This window comes from Megalopta genalis, chromosome 8 (assembly GCF_051020955.1).
Source record: "Megalopta genalis isolate 19385.01 chromosome 8, iyMegGena1_principal, whole genome shotgun sequence".
Lineage (NCBI taxonomy): Eukaryota > Metazoa > Arthropoda > Insecta > Hymenoptera > Halictidae > Megalopta > Megalopta genalis.
This window is the reverse complement of record NC_135020.1, coordinates 5,104,610-5,126,296: the sequence shown is the minus strand read 5'-3', so window position 1 is coordinate 5,126,296 and position 21,687 is coordinate 5,104,610. Positions and strand designations below refer to the sequence as shown.

Sequence of the window (21,687 nt, the reverse complement as noted above, 5' to 3'; positions counted from 1 at the left end):
TATGCGACGTCATGTTTGGAGTAACAACATACAATTGTAATTGTATTCATAAATATTTTAATTGATTATGTTCTTTGCCACGGTTATTCGTTTCTTATAGTTTAAGTTGCAAAGCATGCTGTAATTGTATAAAATTCGCAATCTAATAATGAATTATTTCACTCAAATTTGGTGAAGCTTAATTTCCATAACGAATGGCGCGAGTAACAATAAGATACAAATAAAAATAAAGCTATTTATTTAAACGCTCAGACAATTTTGTTATGAATTTTTATAAAATTAAAAAATGTATAATATGGTTTCCAATATTCTCGGTTTTGAAAAGTTACATCCTGTAAAAATGTGTTCCACAAAGAAATATGTTCATGATATTGAAGTTGATTTTCGATCGATGATCTCGTTTCAATAAACAATATAAAGGAAACAATTCGTTGCTGCAAAAGCGAAACCACCATATTCAACAGCACACATCATATTATCCTCCAGTTAGCGTTGATACTCTAATCAGAATGCATAGTTATTAGTGAACCTCGTATAATAATTATGACAGCATTTATAAATCAGTAAGCAATTAGTATTGTAAATGAAGATAGTAAAGCACTAGAGATAGAACTTTTACTTCAGAGACGACACAGATTGTTAACGATGACTCGAATTTTGATTTAAGTATTTGAAATTTTGTATATCTTTTATTAGGAAATCGTACAGTACTACTTTTTAAACATTTGGTTTGAGCTCGAAATGAATATGAATATGCTATGCAAGGAATGTATAAACATAGATATAGTAAGTTGTGAACAATCGGAAATTATAAAAATGAGCCGCGAGACTCGAATAATCGTATCTCCTCTTTTCAAATTTTCCATTTTTTTTTTACAAGCTGAGGGACAGTTGGAGACTATTTACCGACATTGTAATAGAAACTTTTTAAAAATAAGCTTATTATCTATTAACCAAACCCATGTGGAAGCAACAACCATTAGCTGTTATATTATTACAACATGTTGCATATCATGAATAATAGCAATATAATCCGCGGGATACCATTTTCAGGTACAACTCATTTTGTTTGCGTCATAGGTTTAATAATTAGGAAATTAACTGGACGGAGATAAATGATTACGTGAGATCGCAAAGTCTGCTAATTGCCGACACGTAAATGGAAGCGATTAAGCAGAAAGTTTTTCCATTGGGGACTTATAATCTTGTCCTTATTGATTTAAATGTAACTTCGTGAAACAGAAATTGCTCTTTAAATCCAAGCTTCACCGGAAATATGAATTCCACGTTCTAAAATTTCCGAGGGAAACGTCGCCACTTCGAAGTTTATATTAAAGCCCCAGAAGTAGCTTACACTGTAGCTAAAGTCACTGACACGTTACTGGGGTTTTAACCTTCGAACTTTGATAATTGATAGAATCGCCAAATTTGCACGAATTACCACGCGAAATTAGTTTCTTGTTCTTGGCGCGCGAACAAACGCGAATAAAATATATATAAATAGAAATATATGTATAATGTACGTGTATCCTGAGTAAATAGGATGCTAGTAAACGTTTTACGAATGGAAACGAAATACTACTTATTTTTAAGGAAACAGTTTCACTTTTAACTCACCCGGTCGCGTTTAATAACTTAGGAATGCCAAGTTTCATAACTCCTTCGCGAAGTTAACAACAGCGGCTGCACCTTATTCAGTTAATTTCGTACAAAGCAGAATGTGTAAGTTCAGACAGTTATTGCACTTTAAATCAAGCGAGATATTTCAGTTTCCCAAGGTGTCAGGTTAAACTAGTTTCCAGCTTCGTTGATTTTTCACTATTTGTAGGATTCTGTCTGGTGTTATCTCCGACCCCAGCGTCGTTATTACTTTAAAGAGAGTGGTGGTTTCAGTCACTGTGACCTGGCCAATTACTGTGCCTTTAGTTTATATCCTCAAGCATAATTAACTTTATAATTTTATCGAATAAGACATATCCGATTCTTCTGCTCAAAAACAAACAAAATAAAGTTGGTCACCACACAGTGGCCGACTCCGCTATCATATATCAAAACGGTTTATACAGGGTGGGTCGGAATTCGTAGCACAGCCGAGCGGAGGGTGAAACAAATTTGGTATAACAGTTTTTAATCCGGGGCTCTGATTTTGAGAAAATCGCCTTTAAAGTTTGTTCATCTTTGTAAAGGATTTAGTTGTCGTTTATTCTTCAATCGCAGTTCGTTGGAATTCCGGCCCACTCTGTATAACAATCAGTATACAGTAATTTTCCCTTAATCCTTGCTCAGATTGTGCACAAGAATAGACAATTTGGGAAGAGGAGATACGAGACGTAAGACTCGAATAATCGTATTTCCTCTTCCTAAATTGTCCATTTTTGTGCGCAATCTGAGCGAGAATTCGGGAGAAATTGCTATATTCGCTGTGTAAAGTCTCTGTCTGCTTTCATACGATATTACATTAAGTAAAATTACCTTCGACTGTGAAATCAAGATATGATACCGGAAATACGTGCATCCATATCTCAGAAAGTTCAATTGCACTTTTCGAGCGTATCGCGGTGTCTACGTACATATATACATCGAGGAAAAAACGATAAATAAAATCACAGGAAGTTAGTCGTTACCGAACCATGCAACATTTCCATCTGCTACTCGTACTTTCTTGTACTTCTGCTCGGAAAAAGACCCACAGTCCATCCAAGTTATGAAAATTACTTTCCGCAGTTGTCATGGCGGAACATCGGTGAACTCGCCAACAGTAGGTCATGATTTCCAACTTTAAATTACCATTTCACTGTCCGGAATACTTGACAAAAGAGTGCGGGTAATTGCTCCCAATAAGCGTAGCTGTTTCGACGAGTCGTTGTTCAACGAAATTCTCGGGAAAATAAAATCAAGTCGAAGTTGCACTGGCTAGGAAAAGTGAGGCCGATATCTAACAAGGATTTCTGGCGATGTTTGATTAATACTTAACATTGTGTCACAGTTGCTTCATTAGGGGCGGTTTACCAGAGCGAAATGGTCGCGATCGGCAGACCAAGGAATTCGTTCATCGTCCGAAATGTCGGTCGGCTTCATTGGAGGCTCTTTACTGAAATAAAGATTCATTTAAATGAACCGGGGAGATTCAGCTGGAAATCTTCCCAGTTATTGGGATAAAGGCCTAGACCTCGATCCGTTGATACCGTTCTTTTAGCCACAGGAGCATATTGATTCGTCGTTGCTTGGTCATTAATGTACCTATTCTCTGTTTGCCTCTGCAGGACGGCAATCGAGGAATCTGGAAATATTGGGGCAAATATCCGGCCACCATCGTGGGACGCACTATGCTTCGATATCAGACAATTACAAGAACAGTGAGTCGTTCATTTTTATTACGTACACTATTGTAGTAATCTTTTGCGGTTCTAGGTCGAGACAAACTCGACATTGGCTTTTCCTCTAAATAGTTTCTTACTTTGCTGATTTACATGAAAATACAAAGAACATGGAAACTATTATAGTATTTCGCAATTCCAGTTCCAATAGGTTGCAAAGTCACATTACACACACACACACACACACACACACACACACACACACACACACAAATATATACACATATATACTGCCTAATTCGCGCTCAGATTGCGCACAAAAAAAGGACAATTTGGGAAAAGGAGATACGATTATTCGAGCCTTGCGGCTCGTTTTTATAGTTACCGATTGTCAACAATTATAAACCGAGACGCAAGGCTCGAATAATCGTACCTCGTATGAGCGCGAATTAGGGAGAAATTACTGTATACATACAATGTTATAAAGAACGCAAGGAGTTAAGATTGTGCATAAATCAGACGATATCGAAGTGTTTCTAATAATTCGACGAAAATATATTTTTAACGAAAGCGTACTTACTAGTAAAAACCAAGAGATTTTACAAAAATTATGAAATATATAATTTCTTTCATAGAAAATACGAACCATCATATGTTTGTTTTCGAATGACTGCAAAGAAACACTAGTACGAAATTATTTCTGCAAGCGTAGTAACGTAATTCTTATATGAGTCTTTACTACTTGTACACTATGTATATTGTTTTCAAAGCAAATGAATTTTCAGAAATTCCACAACGATTCCATGCAGTTATGATCATGTTTAAGTGCAACACAGGACAGTAAAAATCTTAGAGAACTCGTTTTCAATTAATTGGATTTGAAATCTTCGCCAAGAGCGTGCCTTGTACTTCGAGGTGCAACGTTGAAAATAAAAGGCAAAAAGTAGCAGTCACGTTTATCACGTTGTCTACCCGTTATTTCTGTATTTCACTTTCAACGAAGAGAATTTTATGCTATGCAGTAAGTTGGAAGCCATCCCTGACATTTTACTTTTCAATAACTGTGCGTAGCCTCATGAATATAACCCGAGGAAATCTATCTCCAAGTGGACGTAAGCGTGAGAGCTAACCCCTAGAGTTATATTCATGCGAACATATTCTGACATTCTTCGATTATATTATTTTAAGATGCCCCAGAGCATGATCCTAGCGGTTGCGATCGTGATTTTTCGTCGCTAAATAAATTAGACCTTCCTTGACTTGACATATTTCTTGACTTTGCAACCGTGTGTTTAATTATGTATATGTTTCGTGCACGGTAAATGCACAATAAAGATTTATGTGCGCTTTATGAATTATTCGAAAGTTGTGGTTGCATTATTATCAGTACTTCAGAACGAATAAGTATATCTGTATTGTTTTAATTCTGAAAATTATATTGTGGCAGCAAATGTGTCTTGAATTTTCATATCTCACTCTGATTTTCAATAAATTCTGTTAGAAAGTTTTACAAAAGATAAATTAACTTGTATTAATATTTGTAAATTAACTTTCACAAATATTAGCTATTTCAAATACTACAAATATACTCGATTTACGTATATAGAGAATCATGTTTCATTTTGTATTTTATCATGTTTAGAATAAAATGATGTGAAATTAACAAACCTAAACATTATCAAGTTTAAAATAAAAATAAATTTATACTTTTTGAATGTTTTGTTACGAGCGAAATGCACAACTCACATAGAATGCACACAATAACTTGATTATTTGCATATCATACAAAATAATTGCATAAAGTAATTACTATTTATCGCGATGAAAGAACTTGTGACTCCATATGAAAGTTGGACATAAAATTAATCGACGGCCAACGATTCAATTACTACTATTATTGATTATTAATCGAAATTAGCGATTAAATTTTTTCTCAATTGTTATTCGCTATTAACGACTAAGATAGGAATTTCCCTTCGATATAAAAATACAATAAAGTAATAAACATGATAGTTACAATTTTTTAACGAAATTTCAAAATATCCTTCCAGTACCATTCAAAAATCAACAATTATTAATCGTCTCGTTTAATCGTCTAATGACGGTTAAATTTCACGAATTAATTAATTGAATCGTCGATTTCTCGACGAATAATGACTCTAATCAACGAACAACGATAACATCCATCAATCGATTAATTTAATCGTCTATTTTTCAGCGATTAACGCCTATAACTGTTTTCAACAGCCATTTAATCAAATTAAAAATTTGAATCGATTGATGCATTTGAGGAGGTATCTCGTGGTCGCACCTCGAAATGGAAGACTCTTGTTATTCCTATCTATAATGGCGAACCGATCGTTTAGTGCTGACCATAATCCAGCTGAAATCAGTGGCAAGAACCGCGAAATCTCCAAAGATTAACGTGATAGAAAGCTTGATCTACCGCACCCGCCCTCCTCTGCGGATGTTGAAAATCACACACTCGCTGTACAGTCTAGTGAAGCGTTAGGGCATTATTGCTGTTGCTGTTGTTGTTTCCGGTAAAAGCCGAAATAAACTAGGAAACGGCCGTGTTTTCACATTGCGTTAACGACCGCACCCGCTGTATACAGCCGGGGGCAATGAAACGGACCGTTTCACGTGGCATCCCGTACACAATTGTAAAGTAACTTCGCTCGCGCCGGTTCTTGTCTACCCGCAACTTCGTCCTTCTTCGGCACGGTATCACCAACGGAAGTGAGACTTTACAGTCGCATCCGGGGGATAACTATATTTAATTAATCCCTCAGGTACAGGATCCTCGTGGAAACGGTGCTCGATACTGAATTTTTACCACCGCGCTATCGAATAACCATTAATTGATATTACCGGGCACAGTTTGTCCTCGGCGGTTACTATCAATGCCAAGGACTGATAAATGAAAATTGTTTGTCGTTAATGCCGCTGCCGAATCCAACACGTACGGCGGCTGCCACTAATGAATTCATTATTACTGCACCCCGTGAGCGCAATTTCAATCAAGCAAAAAATTCGTTTGCTCGCTTTCAGTTATCCCGGGACAGTTTCGATTAACCGTAATATTTCCAGCACATTGAAAACGGAAATAATCAGACATTAAAGAATTAATTAAAGGTATTTAATATTATAAATTCATTTTATAATTTTGATAATAAATATTGCTTGAGGATAGTGCAGCCTCGTAGGTTACCGTGATGTGTCCAATTTTATTTTGATTATTTTTGAATTTAAAACAAATCAGACATTAAAGAATTAATAGCAGGTATTTAATAGTATAAATTCATTTCATTAATTTGATAATAAATATTTCTGTAGGATAGTGGAGCTTCGTAGGTTACAATCCAATTTTATTTTGTTTATCTTTGAATACAACAAAAATCAGGCATTAAAGAATTAATAGTAGGTACTTAATAGCATAAATTTATTTCATTAATTTGTTAATAAATATCGCTGTAGGATAGTGGAGCTTCGTAGGTTACAATCCAATTTTATAATCCAATTTTATTTTGTTTATCTTTGAATACAACAAAAATCAGGCATTAAAGAATTAATAGTAGGTACTTAATAGCATAAATTTATTTCATTAATTTGTTAATAAATATCGCTGTAGGATAGTGGAGCTTCGTAGGTTACAATCCAATTTTATAATCCAATTTTATTTTGTTTATCTTTGAATACAACAAAAATCAGGCATTAAAGAATTAATAGTAGGTACTTAATAGCATAAATTTATTTCATTAATTTGTTAATAAATATCGCTGTAGGATAGTGGAGCTTCGTAGGTTACAATCCAATTTTATAGTCCAATTTTATTTTGTTTATTTTTGGATACAACAAAAATCAGGTATTAAAGAATTAATAGTAGGTACTTAATAGCATAAATTTATTTCATTAATTTGTTAATAAATATCGCTGTAGGATAGTGGAGCTTCGTAGGTTACAATCCAATTTTATAGTCCAATTTTATTTTGTTTATTTTTGGATACAACAAAAATCAGGCATTAAAGAATTAATAGTAGGTATTTAATAGCATAAATTTATTTCATTAATTTGTTAATAAATATCGCTGTAGGATAGTGGAGCTTCGTAGGTTACAATCCAATTTTATAGTCCAATTTTATTTTGTTTATTTTTGGATACTAAAATTTAATACATTTTATTCGGTAAATATAAAGTTAATTATGCCCGAAAACAAACCGAAAGTGCAGCAATTGTTAATCGGCTCCACTGCTCTAATCAGACTTTATCAAATTGTTTCTCTCTCCACTCTTTATTTGGAATAAATTTGTACTAGACGATGTTGAATACATTTATTATAGCGTAATATTTTTAATTTGAGCGAGCACTCCGATCGAAGAATTGGTAAATTCGTGTTATCGAGCGCCGAGACCGACTTGAATAATACAGATATTCGATACGTAGGCGCGCTGCAGCAAAAAACCGTAATCCCGTAAACTTCCGAAAGGAAGCGCATTTGGAAAATCAATCTTTCATCGGTGACTTTCGCGATCGTTTCGCAGAATTTATTTAAAATATCCGTTACATGTTCTCCCGTCGCGGACTGTTATCGTATCATCGAGTTGTATCACCGTACCGAAATTCCGGTCGTATCAGGATGCATTCAATGAGGTATGAAAGGCAACGTTCATTTCAATATTCCGTCGTAAACATTTTCATGGTACACGTCGATCAATAATTGTAGGAAAATCGGGCTAAATGTGCTGAAGCTGAGCCCAAGGCAGAGTGCTCGCAGTTAAACGAAAATGTATCACTCCGATGCACATCCTATTCTCGTCGAACCTTTACTTCAATGCAACCATTCTTATCTGTAATCTGCCCGTTTCGGCGTGTTCGTAATTAGTTGAAAATTCAATGAATTATAATTATGATGTGATCGATATCGCCCGTGCGTTATATTTCTCTTGCCTCGGGAATTTTATTTCCAATTCGATAAACTCGTGCGATAATCCGTTATTTGTTTACACATTTCAATTTTTCTGTAGCTCTTTGTTCGCGTACTGTGGATCCTTCAGAATTTAAATCTTTCTGTCCGTCACACTCTTCCACTTCGCTGAATATCTATGGAATTTAATAAAACTTCGTGGTTCTGTCATTTAGACTTGTTTGTAATAACGTATTTACTTAGAGACACCATTGTTTCATTCTAGACTCTGTAGTGCGTTTAAAGAATCACAGAAAACGGAATAGTCGTGACTTGTATTGACTTATATTGCTTGAAAACAACATATATCTTTCTGTGAATATTACAGATGTAACGTTATATTTGATCTGAATTGTTGTAAAAAAATATTCAGACAATTTACACATTCACAAATAAAGCTGTTCATATACATACCTTATAAATGTAGATACTTTTATGTTATGCTATTATTGAACGATAAAGGTAATACAGTAAATTCTCCCTAATTAACGATCGGATCGCACACAAAAGTTGGATAATTTGAGAAGAGCCTTGCGGCTTGCTTTCATAGTTACCGATTGTCAACAACTATAAAAACGGCGCGCAAAGCTCGAATAATCGTATCTCCTATTCCCAAATTGTCCATTTTAATGCACAATCTGAGCGTCAATTAGGGAGAATTTATTGTACGTAGAAGTATGTCTTCAAAAATTGATACCGTATCAATTAATGGTGATTTGATGTCAAATTGATTCCGTATCGCTAGTTGTACCAACTATTGACATACAAATAAAACGGAATTTGATGCGTCCGAAAAATACTATTCAATTTGGCTCAACTGAACAGTTATGTACAAGCTGAAAAACAGAATGTTCTATTTTGAAATTTGGATTACTGATTTGTGGATGCAACTTTGTTATTGGTACTGTCGAGAAGATGGGAGAGGGTGGGGCATCTTGAACATTGTAAACAAACCAGAATCGGCGCAAGAGTGAAGCAACTGAGTAATTTAATAATATACTACACGGTGCCCGACGAAAATAGCTCTTGACGAGTTAGACTCTTAACACGTTCCGTGCCGAGTTTTTTTTCCTCGAATCTTCACACTTTGATATTTTACTAAAACTTGATGTATTACGTGCAATTATTAATTCTCGTACACGTAACAACATAACAAAAACTTATCAACGCCCATTCTTGCGGTGGAAATTGATTCTTCGGTTCTAAATTTCTTGTAAACAATTTGTTCAGTTCACTAAGTAAACATGCAAGCGTGTACCATCGATGGTACACGTGGCACGGAACGTGTTAAAATCTTCAGTGGCATATGAAATGAATGCCGACCTCGCCTCGTCGTTGCATGTCAAGGGGTTAACATCTTCTAACGAGTGGTAATCGAACACGTGTAACTTTACAACGCTTAAAATTACCAGAAACGATCATTTCGCCGCGGTAGGTTGTCCAATAACTGATCGAGACAGGATAAGCTTCTGTGCGACATTCCATAGTGATATCATCTTTAAGGGAGATGATAGTAAAAGAATAGTAAGCATAGGAGGAACAGCAACAAATGACAAATAATATTTCATAATATGTTGTCTCGAATTGAAAAAACTCCTCTCCCTTGCAACTATAAGCGGTACATCATGAAACACAGTAAGTCAAATAAAATAATGATATTGAAACAAACAATGTGAGAACGAACAGTCAAAATAAATAAGTGGCAAGTAATATAAATTAATATAATAATGAAATTCATTCAAAGTCAATAGTGACACATGAAATGAATAACGACCCTAACTCGTCATTGTATATCAATGGGTTAAAACAGTGGTCACCATTCGAAGATTAAGGATGTCACGAACCTTGAGAGAAGAACTTCTGCATAATTATATTGTCCATCTAAAATTGCTGCTAGGAAACTGCGCGGATCCATAAGGAATGGTGGAGTAATCCTGATCCTTCGAGAATTTCGATATGTCGTTTTCCTGAATGGTGATGCAACTTCGTTTCAGCCGGCTCTGAGGCCGATTCAAAACGTCTGGAGCCCGTCTGTAATCGTTACGAATTGGATGGTGGAGCCGTGGCTTGCAACAAGAACGGATGTCAATCATAGCTATCCGCGGAGATCGACTCGCCCTCCTTCAATTCTCTCCCGTCTTTCCCCAAGAGAAGGAGTTGCCGGTTCGTGCCAGCCGCGGCCGCAACCGCGCGCACCATTATTCGCCGTCCATTTTCCTCTCTCTTTGCTCGTGCGCGCGAGTACGAGCACGTACCCGGGAACATCTTTCTTTCGTTCTTTCTATTGCCACGTTTCCCTGGGAACCGCGGCCGACTAATCAACGGCATTGCTGCGCGAGAAATCCTACGATATGACCAATTCCGCTCGGCGGAGGGCGAAGAGGGGGTTCATATATCCCGCGTTAAGTCGACATTTTCTACTCTGCCGCTCTTCTGATAATGGGCTCGGGGCTGATTCCGTAGTGAATTCCGCGGATACCGCGTTGCCACCGGCGCCAGTTAGTCGTGATTCTCGATCCTTTACGATTGCCGGCCACTGGTTTAATGATTTTATTAGGGACAGTTACCGTAAAATCAGATTTGCCACGAGCCGCTTGAGGATAATTGAAAGTATCCAGGATTTTTGGAATCCCGTTCGTAAATTCTTGGGAGAGGCAGAGAGTACCGAGAACCTCGAGAATCAGGTTTCAATACGTTAATTGGCTGTGCCAATCGTGCTTTTGCTCGGATTTAAAAATTGTCGTACGAAATCTAAGTAGGTTGCAATTTTTATTTAATTAAACAGATTACTTTGGATTTGTGGAAGTTTCGAGGTCGCTAGATTCACTGTTAAAGTCGATCGCACATGGATAATAACCATTTTTATGCGAGTTTGGAATTTCATTTATACTTTGACATAATTTAATATATCAATTTTTAATAGAATTAAGGAATTTGGTATTAAGGAATTTTTACTAGGATTAAGAAAGTCATTTTCAGGATATATTTTCTACTTACAATTTCATTAGCAAAAACCCTTTGATTTCATTAAGTGTAGACGCTACCGAAAGTATGTTAACACATTAGATTCTAAAAATTTTACGAAATGATTTGAATTGTTTTGTTTGGTTTATTGGACAATGAGCCAAAAAATTATGATTTTGCAAGAATTATTATATTATATGAGATTATTATGAAAAAATTTTATGAGAATTATATGAGATTTATATGAAATTTTCGGCATACATATAAGTTATCGAGATTTACAAAACGCATGGTTTACATTTCTTTTACAGGCTCAGATAAAATAATTAAAAAAAAACATCGTTACAAACTATTGTAATTTTTGCAAGATATTTGTTACTCATTGCATATCAAACTAATCAGTCTAACGTCTTAAGAAAATTCAAGACTTTTGGTTCAATTTAAAAATTGTTATTCCGTTTTAGGAGTTGTCAACAGACTTTCAAGTGGTCACAGAAACATGACAGCTTGTGTAACACGTCCGTTCCGATTTCTTTACAGGATTGTAAAATCGTAATTAAAACACGAATGTTCAGGCAGAAGAAAATAAACAAGCAACACACAAAGCTCAAATCCGTTTCACGTATCACCTGACAAAAAGTTTGTGAATGCAAAGATACGAATACATCCATTATTCGGATACCACCACGAGCTGCACTAATAGTTCAGGTAGTGATAATGGGATTCGATTGTAGAACATATTTCATACGGCGTATTGATCGAACGCGTAACCCAGATACCGAGTGAAAAACGCAGAAACTTTCTCATGGTTCGATTAAGCAAAAAGGGAGAGAGAGAGAGAGAAAGGGAGAGGAATAAAAAGGCGAAATGTTTAATTAACCGTCGTCACTATGACAGTCCAATTGTGAATTCGCGAGACCTTTAATTAATGAGGGAAGTGTCCTCGATAATATAAAGTCTGTGCGGTTCGTTTCCATCCTAATCAAATGAATTATCTCAGCGTGCTATAGTCCGTCACTGGATTTCTTCGAGCGTGAGTGAAGTCCTCGGCGAACGCAGACATCTGTTCGCTCGTTTTCTAAATATTTTCGACATCGTTGAAACATGAGGTACATCGATGCATCGGTACATCGTTTCCGCAATCACGAGATATCGAATGTACTATCTAAAGCTTGTACAAAAATGTTTGGTTCGCAAAAAATATGCTGCCGTGAATTCGAAGGTTCAAAAATACAGACTTCTAGGGAAATGTCAGCTTTTAACCTTTACAGGACCATAAGGTTGCTACAAGTAAATATTAGTACGTAATTGTTTATTTTAGTTTGCTTCGACGTAAAATAAACAAAAATCATAAGAAAAATACATAACAATTTGTTCGGAATTTTATGGAAAATATTTTTCCGAATGGACTATAAAGGTAACACAAATTATGGTTTGAACAATTTCTTATTTCTCTATGATTGTTGTAGTTCGACATAAGCGATCGGAAATAAAACGCGAATTGTTTTCAAAGATGCAGTTTCAATCTAGTTCGCACAAGTGACAATATTAAACTGACGTGGTACACACAAATGAGTTGGGTTAAGATCATAGTGGCGTAAGTTAAATTTTCCTCATTGCGAGAAACAAGAAGTGTTATTGTTTATTAACATATATATATATATATATATATATATATATATACATAAAGATACTATAAATTAACTTAATTCTAAATTATCTTAACAATAAATTTGGATAATAAATTATTATTATTCAAATAATAATTTATTATATATATATCGGATAATAAACGAGATATATATATATATATATATCGTTTATTATCCAAATTTATTGTTAAGATAATTTAGAATTAAGTTAATTTATAGTATCTTTTATAGCATCTATCTCTATTTATACTATCTCTATCTTTTATTTAAACTTGTCCTCTCTTTTTAACATTTAGGCGTGTACAGATTACATTTTAAAACATATGTCAAAATTTTCGAAAATGTCACTTACGCCACTATGATTCTCGAGCCGCTCGATTATTGAAATACTTCTAGTACAAGAAATCTTCTCTGCAACGCTACGCGCAAAGAAACTATTTTTATGATAGAGTTCTTCACATCAAACAACTTTCGTCCAATATCGTTTCTATTGAACGGTTTATGATGTTCCAGGACACTGTAAGCGTCATACGTATTCATCGATCTTGTTTGAACGCTATCTATTCGAGATCGGCGCGAACTTTTCGTACAAGCCGATGTTTTGTCCGGTAAATCGATCCGGGTCGCGGGTCGCGTAGCAATAAGACCGGCAACTTTCTCGCGGCTCGGCGTGACTGTTCGAAAAAAAATTCTAATTAAGCCCCGTCAACATCACGAACTGATTACACGGCGAGCTGTTAATTAATAGTCACCGGTATCGCCGTAGGGATGAATAATGTAATACTTACGAACCGTTAGCGTGTTAATCAGCGGACCGTCCGTGTGCAACGGCCCGATACGAAGGCATTACATGTTTACACAAGCTTGGAAGATGACAGTATTTGATGAGTTACTCCCCTGCCCATGACAAGACTGCGAGGTGTAATCACGGTGCCGGGAGGGAACCTGTCGGTCCAAATAACGTCGGATGTTAATTTTAACCGAAGTACATAAATCGATCGACGCCGTCGATGCGCCGCAAAGTATCTATATTCGTTTGTTAATGGATGCTGCATCTAATGAACGATGATCTGGATGTTATTAAACGAGATTAGACTACTATTCGCGCATGTCTACTGTCCGAAATCATTCTCTATTTTGAAACGATGTGTGTCACATCTGAAGTGTTCTAATTATTCTAGCTCCGATTTTAATAATTAAATGATATTTCTTTTCTGACAACGTACCACTATCTACATGATAGCGTAAATGATGTCTTGCCACATCGATATATCCATTTACGATTCACAATTAAGTGGCGAAATTCTGTATTTTCGTACATAACACGCGCACGCGCGGACAACTGTCCTGGATTATTGCTTGATTCTAATATTAAACTATGGATTGTGAGATTCGTTATTTTTTAATACGTTAAGCGCCACGTAAATCTATCGCTATACTTTCCATTCGGACGATACGGAGGTCACAAGAAAATGTATCTAAATATTAGTTGTTACCGAAAAAGATTTTAAAAAGTATTATTACGACACGGTATCCGCAGGTTTCACAGAATGTTATAAAGCGAGCTAAACGAAAAGGCAGGCAAAACAGGCTTGGCCGGCTATGCGTATTCTTATGCATAAATAGATAATTAAATTGCGAAACAGAATAAATAACAATAGAATTAATTCTTAGTAAAAAAAAAAGGAACTATACTTTCTACGAACAACAGACAAAATAATTCACTAGCATGTCGAAAGAAAAATGTCTACAGAATTTTAAACATGTACTTTAGTTCTAACAATGTTCTTTTATAAATCGTTTATCTTTTATTTGCACGAGTACTTAAATGTATTATATATATTTAACAATATTGTATAACTAAATACATCTCGAGCGTAGAAAATAATATTTATAGCCCTTTTTCTTACATGGATACAGAATAGCACTCACCTAAGCCGACTTTAAACCTAGGATCATCCTAGGATTAATAGTAATATTAAAAATCATAAAGAACATTTTACATTTCGATGGATGTTACTATGATGGTAACTATATGTGTTTTTACGCTTAACATTTTACGTAAACATTTGATCCTCAGTTATGCGATCTCCAGCCTGGATTATCCAAACGAGTGGAAACATGAAGGGAGGTTTAACTCGTGAACCTCTATTATCGGAATACCTCGTTTATCCGAACTGTCTTGTCCCTGGATTTGTTCGGATAAACGAGGTTCTACTTGAAGTGCAGATATTTCCAGAAACCGAGATTCGTAGGACTTATTTCATGCCCCTTTAATATTGAGGAACTTTAGCGCAATCTTCGATCGGCAATTTCATATGCACGAACCCAATATGTTACGTTTACCTTCGAGCACGACGAATCAATACAACGATTCAGGTCGCGAGAAATATATTTCCGTATCCCGGCTTCGTTCCGAGCGCGAAGCATGGGAAACAGTGCTTAAAAAACCGATGATTGTTAATAACCATCGCAGCAGCAATTCGACCGTTGAGTATCGTTCGCACGTTGCCAGCCGGCGGGATAAAAACCGCGAACAAACAACGCCGGATAAATCGAGTTCCAACCGCGATTAATAGATTATCGACGTGACGATCGTACAAATCTCTCTGTTTACGTTTTAAAAACGATCGTCGCGGTTGCTTCCGGTCGGCCAAGATCGGTCCGCTATTACCGAGTGCAATCAAAGGCGAGGGAAAGAGAGCACCGGGAAGGAATAAGGAACGGAACCGGGCCCGAATACAGAGGAGACAGTGCTTGAATCTTCAAGTAACCAACACGATCACGGTAAGTCGCATTTCGGAGACGAAGTGGCCGGGCGTTGGCATGAATATGAATGAGCTCTCCGGCTGATATTCCGAAGCACGAAATAAAATAATTTCCTTTTCTGTCGCGTTCCGTTTTTATTTTTTCACCGGCGGACTGCGCGAGATAAATCGGACACAATGGAGGGAAACGGATGAAAACCGTGAAATATGAGTAAACGATTTCCAACCTCCGACGGATTTCTTGTTTCTGATAATTGGATATTTTAATGGCACCGGCATTTATCACGGACGGTGGAAGCTTTTAGCCATCATAATGCACGGAACGCAAATTTTGATTAATCGACTTTATTACCGCGAAACGCAGCGTGCACTCCTTTAGCCGGTCATTAAAAAATACCGTCGCTCGAAAAACTTTTCGTTCGACCTTTGTAATAAAATGACCTTTCTAAAATTGGTTCGAACGGTAACCTTTCACACACAGCTCTGCTGAACTTTAAAGTCATATTTTAATATAACTTCAGTTTTGGTTACAATGTGGTAAAAGTATTTCGTTCTGTTGTTTCTCTTTTAATTCGTACATCAGAGTAAATTCAATTTGATTAAAAATTATAAATTCATTGCCCGTTTATATCTGCACAGGTTTGATAGGCAGTAATTTTAAGTTAAATGAATTATTTTGAATTGTTTTCAATTACTTTTCCCATGTTAACAATTCAGGATATGGAGCAATCGCTGGACAGCTGATTTCATGTGTTCACAATAAAAATTGCTACATGAAGGTATTAAATAAATTTAGGGTCACCTATGCATTAGTTTCAACTCATTGAAATTAATGAAGGAAGAAAGAAATTTCTATTTGACCGATGTTTGTTACAATCGATAGAGGTCAGTTAAAAAAAATAAATTTTTCATAAAGATTTGCAGTCTAGTAACGACCATTCCAGATGTTAGAAAAACTCATTTACTAGCCGATGTAATCAGACTTCATTTCGTGGAGCGGTTTTTCTTTGGAATTTCCATTATCAGAGCGTCACGAAAGAAGCTTCATGCATTCGACTAACTTAGGACCGTCATGAAAGCGTATTCATCGAAGATTAATATTCATAGGGTCGAAATGATATTTCCCTTGGACCGACGCGAGCCGACCAACAACTGTCGGATTGATTAAATTCAATTTATGGAAACGGGTTAATAATAAGCAAAGTTCGACGTATGAAAAATAAATCGCAGCTCGCACTGTTTTAAATACCAGCAGCCCATGAAAATTTGAATCGATGAATATTAAATGGGGTGATCCGCCGCGAGGAGTAATGTACATCATTTATTCAACGCGTGGAAGAATCTGTGGCAGACGGACCGTATAGCGTAGAATTCGTGGGAATGACAGACGGCAGTCGGCGCAGCGGCAGCGGCAGCGGCAGCGAGTGGTGAATAGTTAGTAAACGTTAAGTAGAGAGCGGTGTATCAGCGCGTGGAGTACGTATGTACGTATCGGGTTCTATGTTTCCAATCTCACGGGCTCTATCCCTCAATCTCCCTGGATATCACATTTAAATGGCTCTTATTTATCCGATGGCTAAAGTGGCAAGTCCTGTTACTGCTGCGGTGAAGAACACACCATTGTCGTTTCCTTTAACTTCACTCGAAAGCGTCACTTCCTGCCGCCGTTATTCACTGTTCGTTCCTGCCATTGATCTTCCGTTCCCTCTTTCCAGTTCCGTTTGCAAATCGGTTGCAGAACGAAGGGAACCTGAACCAGACGTATAGGTGAAGTAATTACACCGGAATTTACTGCCATTTTAATCGCTTCTTTTATCGTACGCTGCGGTAAACAAAATTCTTCCCTTAATCGCTTTATTCTGATGCTCGTATCTGAGAAAAGCGAAATTGGCGAAGAACAATTACAAAACGTACGAACTTCGTTATATTCGAAACAAGAGTTGCAATCTTCAAGCACCACTTGAAATTACGGTACCATAATTAAAACAATTTTTGTAGTATTTTATATTATAATATATTTATATATATTTTTTAATACATATGTATACGGCGTAAGATAATTTTGATTATACGCAAGTATATATAAACATATTATGGTATAAAATACTATAATATATTTATATATATTTTTTAATACATATGTATACGGCGTAAGATAATTTTGATTATACGCAAAAATTGTTTTAATTATGGTACCGTAATTTCAAGTGGTGCTTGAAGATTGCATCTTTTGTTTCGAATATAACGAAGTTCGTACTTTTTGTAATTGTTCTTCGCCAATTCGGTGCGCTTTTGTCAGATACGAGTATCAGAGGGAGGGAAGAATTTTGTTTACCGCAGCGTACGATAAAAGAAGCGATTAAAATTATATATATATATATATAAAATTATACTATATTATTTTATTATTATTACTATATATTATTATAAATTTATACTATATCATTTTATAATATATATATAGTATAAAATAATATAGTATAAATTTAAAAAAATTATAAACAGAAAAATATTATAAATATATATATATATATAATATATATGCATAGAATTGCTTTATATTAATGTGAAGACTAGATTTATTCAGATTTCGTACGATTTCCATTTTAATATATGATTGAATAAAAAAAGTTTATTCGAAAAGTTATGAAAATATTCTTAAAATTTCAATCGTTTTAAAAGGGAAAATCAAGAACTTCTTATTTTGAAAGTTATTCAAGATCATTTTCACTTTTGTCGGTCATCGCGCTGAAATTAATACCATTAAGAGTGATAAGCTAAAATAGTAACAAGACACAAAGTAATTTTTCATCGGACAAGTAGAATAGGAACGATGTGATTAGGCGACGTGATAGTGATTCATAGTCAGACATGTAGACGAGATATATGGTAGGATAAATGATAAAACGAGTAGTATAGGTATACCATATAGTCGGAAAAGTGATGTAGTCAGGATATCTTCTCATCTTTTACGATGGAACAAATTAAAACGACATATGCCTATTCAAGTAGAATTAGCAGTATATATGATCAATCAAGTAGAATTCGTAGCATCTATGATTAATTAAGTAAGCAATTAAGAAATTAAGTTAACACTACCTACGACCCATGAAACATTGTAGAATTAATACAAACAACGATCAAGAAAAAATAGTAGTCATAAAAGTGATCACAATTACTTCCGTAAGCAGCTCTTTTAAATAAAAGCAGCTCTCTTAAATTTTCGTGCTCTTATGGGGGGCTTACAATTAATTTCCTTTTACAAATCAGAATCATCAGTCGTCAAATAAATATACAGAGCGTCATGTATTTGGTGACATAACCGGAAATTAAATCGTTGAGACGTTATGAACAAATTCACGGTAAACAATTTGTCTTCACATTTACCTGTATATAAACAATTATTGTTGAAAAATGGCATATGAAATTGTTAAACCAAAATAAGTGATGTAACTATTACCAATAATAGATATTATATATGTAATAAATTAAAAGAATTTCATGAAAATCTGTTCCCGGATTATCAAAATCTAATCTTCGAAAATTATAACTTCATATTAAGATACTATCGTACTAAAATCGTTGGAATAATTGGTAGTATGTCTGTATACATGGCAAATCATCAAACAGTTTTTTCTGAAGGTCATATTTTACGAAATTTCAAGAACATCATTACTTTTGTATTTTATTATATTGTATTATAAAGGTCATCCGAATGTCATCATTTTATAAATTGTTGAATTCGTTTTTCCATCAGCTAAATATGATCTTTAAATTTCGTAAATTGTAACCCTGCGGGAAAAATTTCCATTGCATCGAATAGGACGTTATTTTCATTATACATTTCCTCATAGCATTAAAAACAATGAATATATTTTAGTTGAAAATATATTCAATGACTCGGTATGTACAATTTTGAATCTACAATTTTGGAACCAATGGAATTATTTATTGAATATTCTTAGCGTTAAATGAACGATATACATACTAGATGTGCAGTTCTCTTCAATTATTCCCAAAGCTCGTGAAACTACATTCCAGGGGAAAATGCGTGGTAATAAAATGCTATCGTACCAAAAATATATAACCGTTCCTCGGCAAGGCGTCTGCGACGTCAACCCTTTGGTGGCGCTGGTCTACCGGGACAGGAAGCTGATATACACAACAAAACAGGCTCGTTGGTGAGTCGCAGGCTGCCTCCGGAGCGCTTTTAGAAATAATGAAGACCGCTTGTCTTTCTTCCACTTTGTTCTCTCCTTCTCCTATTTTCTTTTTATCTGGTCCTCCTCGCCTCGTTGGGCTTTCATTTATTGCCTGATTTATCACTGTCCCTCCTCCGCCACGAATATATTTTATCTCCGTCGAATTTGATCCTGAATTACGGTGCGGCATGAATAGTCGAGGCTTCGGTTTCCGTGGAGGGGCTGGTTTCCTGCGAAATTTATGCAAAGACCCATAAACATGCGACGCTGTCACAAAAATTATTGATCCGCAATTAAAATCTCGTCTTCTTTTACCAAGCCGAGTTCCTCTGATATGAAATACCTTTTTCCCTTCTGTTTGCATATTATACCTGCTTGGAATGTCTTTATAAAATGAAACGAATAAACAAGTTAGCAACATCCCTATTAACAAGAAATATACGATTCGTCGCGTGCCTCATACAAAATCGATAAAACTTAATACTTCCATTAAATTAACATTTTTTAATTCACTAAACGTTCCTTTACATTCTGAAAAAAATCAAGCAAGAAATTGTTCAATATTTGTCGCGATCAATAAAATATTGCATAACGTTTTATATCAGATGAAAACTCTGGCTTTCTTCTTAAGTGATTATTTAGAGCTACAATAGAATAATCTCTTTTCACTGTTTAATGAAACGAAACGAACTTTAATTTGTGCCGCAAACAGTCTCAAATATCTCAAGTACCGAAATAAAGTTGTTCAAGTTAATTCTGCCAATTTTGTTAGTTTTAACGGTTTTCTTGATTAAATCTTATTTATACTTTCAACGACTCTTTGCAAAAGACATTTATTATACTATATATTGTTTCAATGTTTTTATACGGTCAACCTCTTCGATCTTTAAATGGGAGAACGTAAATATATTGACAAAAATGTTAGAAAGTAATTCTGAAAGAAGCTTAACCCTTTGCGGTTGAGACTATTTCAACTCCAAAATGAAGACCTTCTTTTCAACCTACAGTATTTCCATTTGGTACGATTGTTTTTATTTGATACATATGAAATCGACCGCGTATGCTTACAGAAGACTTGTATTATTTGACAATTTTTTCGAATACAGACAAATTCGATAATGTGAGCATTCTTTTGAAAATAGTGTAGCAATTTTTCGCGTCACCTCGGAGTCGTCACTCGACTGCAATGGATTAATGCACATTTAGGGCCATCAATTAATTAAATGAAAATGGTAGATCGAAAGCCTACTCCACGCGCTTATACATGAAACTTTACCATAATCAAGATTTCTTTTAGGGTAAAAAGTGACATCCCATGAATTTTGTGTATAATTCATACATTATACTCTTGAATTATAAGTTGGACAAAGACCAAGTATTAATGCATCGATGCTAACAAGAAAACTTGTACTCTCGACAGGAGTTCTGGAAAATAGCTCGGTAAACAGCGATCGAGTCAATCAGGTGAACGCTGTAAGTTTTCGTTGAAAGGACTCGTATCAGAATTTGGCACGCAGTCGTTCAACCGGAAATACGTTGAGCCGGTAACTTCTAGCGTCAAGAGACGTTTATTGTTGTACAGGAGCACAAAGCGGCGAATGAAAAAAGAGCACTGGACTCTCGTAAGTCTTCGTACGCTTTTTCCGGAGTACGCCACTCACGCGTAGGACGGCCGCAGCTTGTTAAAATTCCGGCCTGATTTCGAAGCGGTAGCCAGCACGGTAGAGGGAGTAACTCGGAAGAAACGCTGCCAGCTCCCCGGATAATCTCGCGGCACGGATTATTGAGCACGTTCGGTACAAGTTCTTTTCCGTTTGCCCG

The 21,687-nt window shown here is 35.6% G+C and overlaps 1 protein-coding gene and 1 long non-coding RNA gene across 6 annotated transcripts in view; one reads left to right on the top strand and one right to left on the bottom strand.

The window, feature by feature from the left end:
- Positions 1–21,687, top strand: part of LOC117225110 (lachesin) — a 409,294-nt gene that overhangs the window by 301,089 nt on the left and 86,518 nt on the right. For all 5 annotated transcript variants that reach the window (XM_033478437.2, XM_033478433.2, XM_033478436.2 and 2 more), the window contains one exon: positions 3,264–3,356. In XM_033478437.2, coding sequence (XP_033334328.1) covers positions 3,264–3,356 — 93 coding nt within the window. The remainder of the gene's footprint in view (positions 1–3,263; positions 3,357–21,687) is intronic.
- On the bottom strand, positions 16,152–20,090 carry LOC117225111 (uncharacterized). The gene is made up of 2 exons (XR_004491416.2): positions 19,739–20,090; positions 16,152–17,414 (listed from the first exon to the last, which is right to left on the bottom strand). It is a non-coding gene; the product is annotated as an uncharacterized LOC117225111 (long non-coding RNA).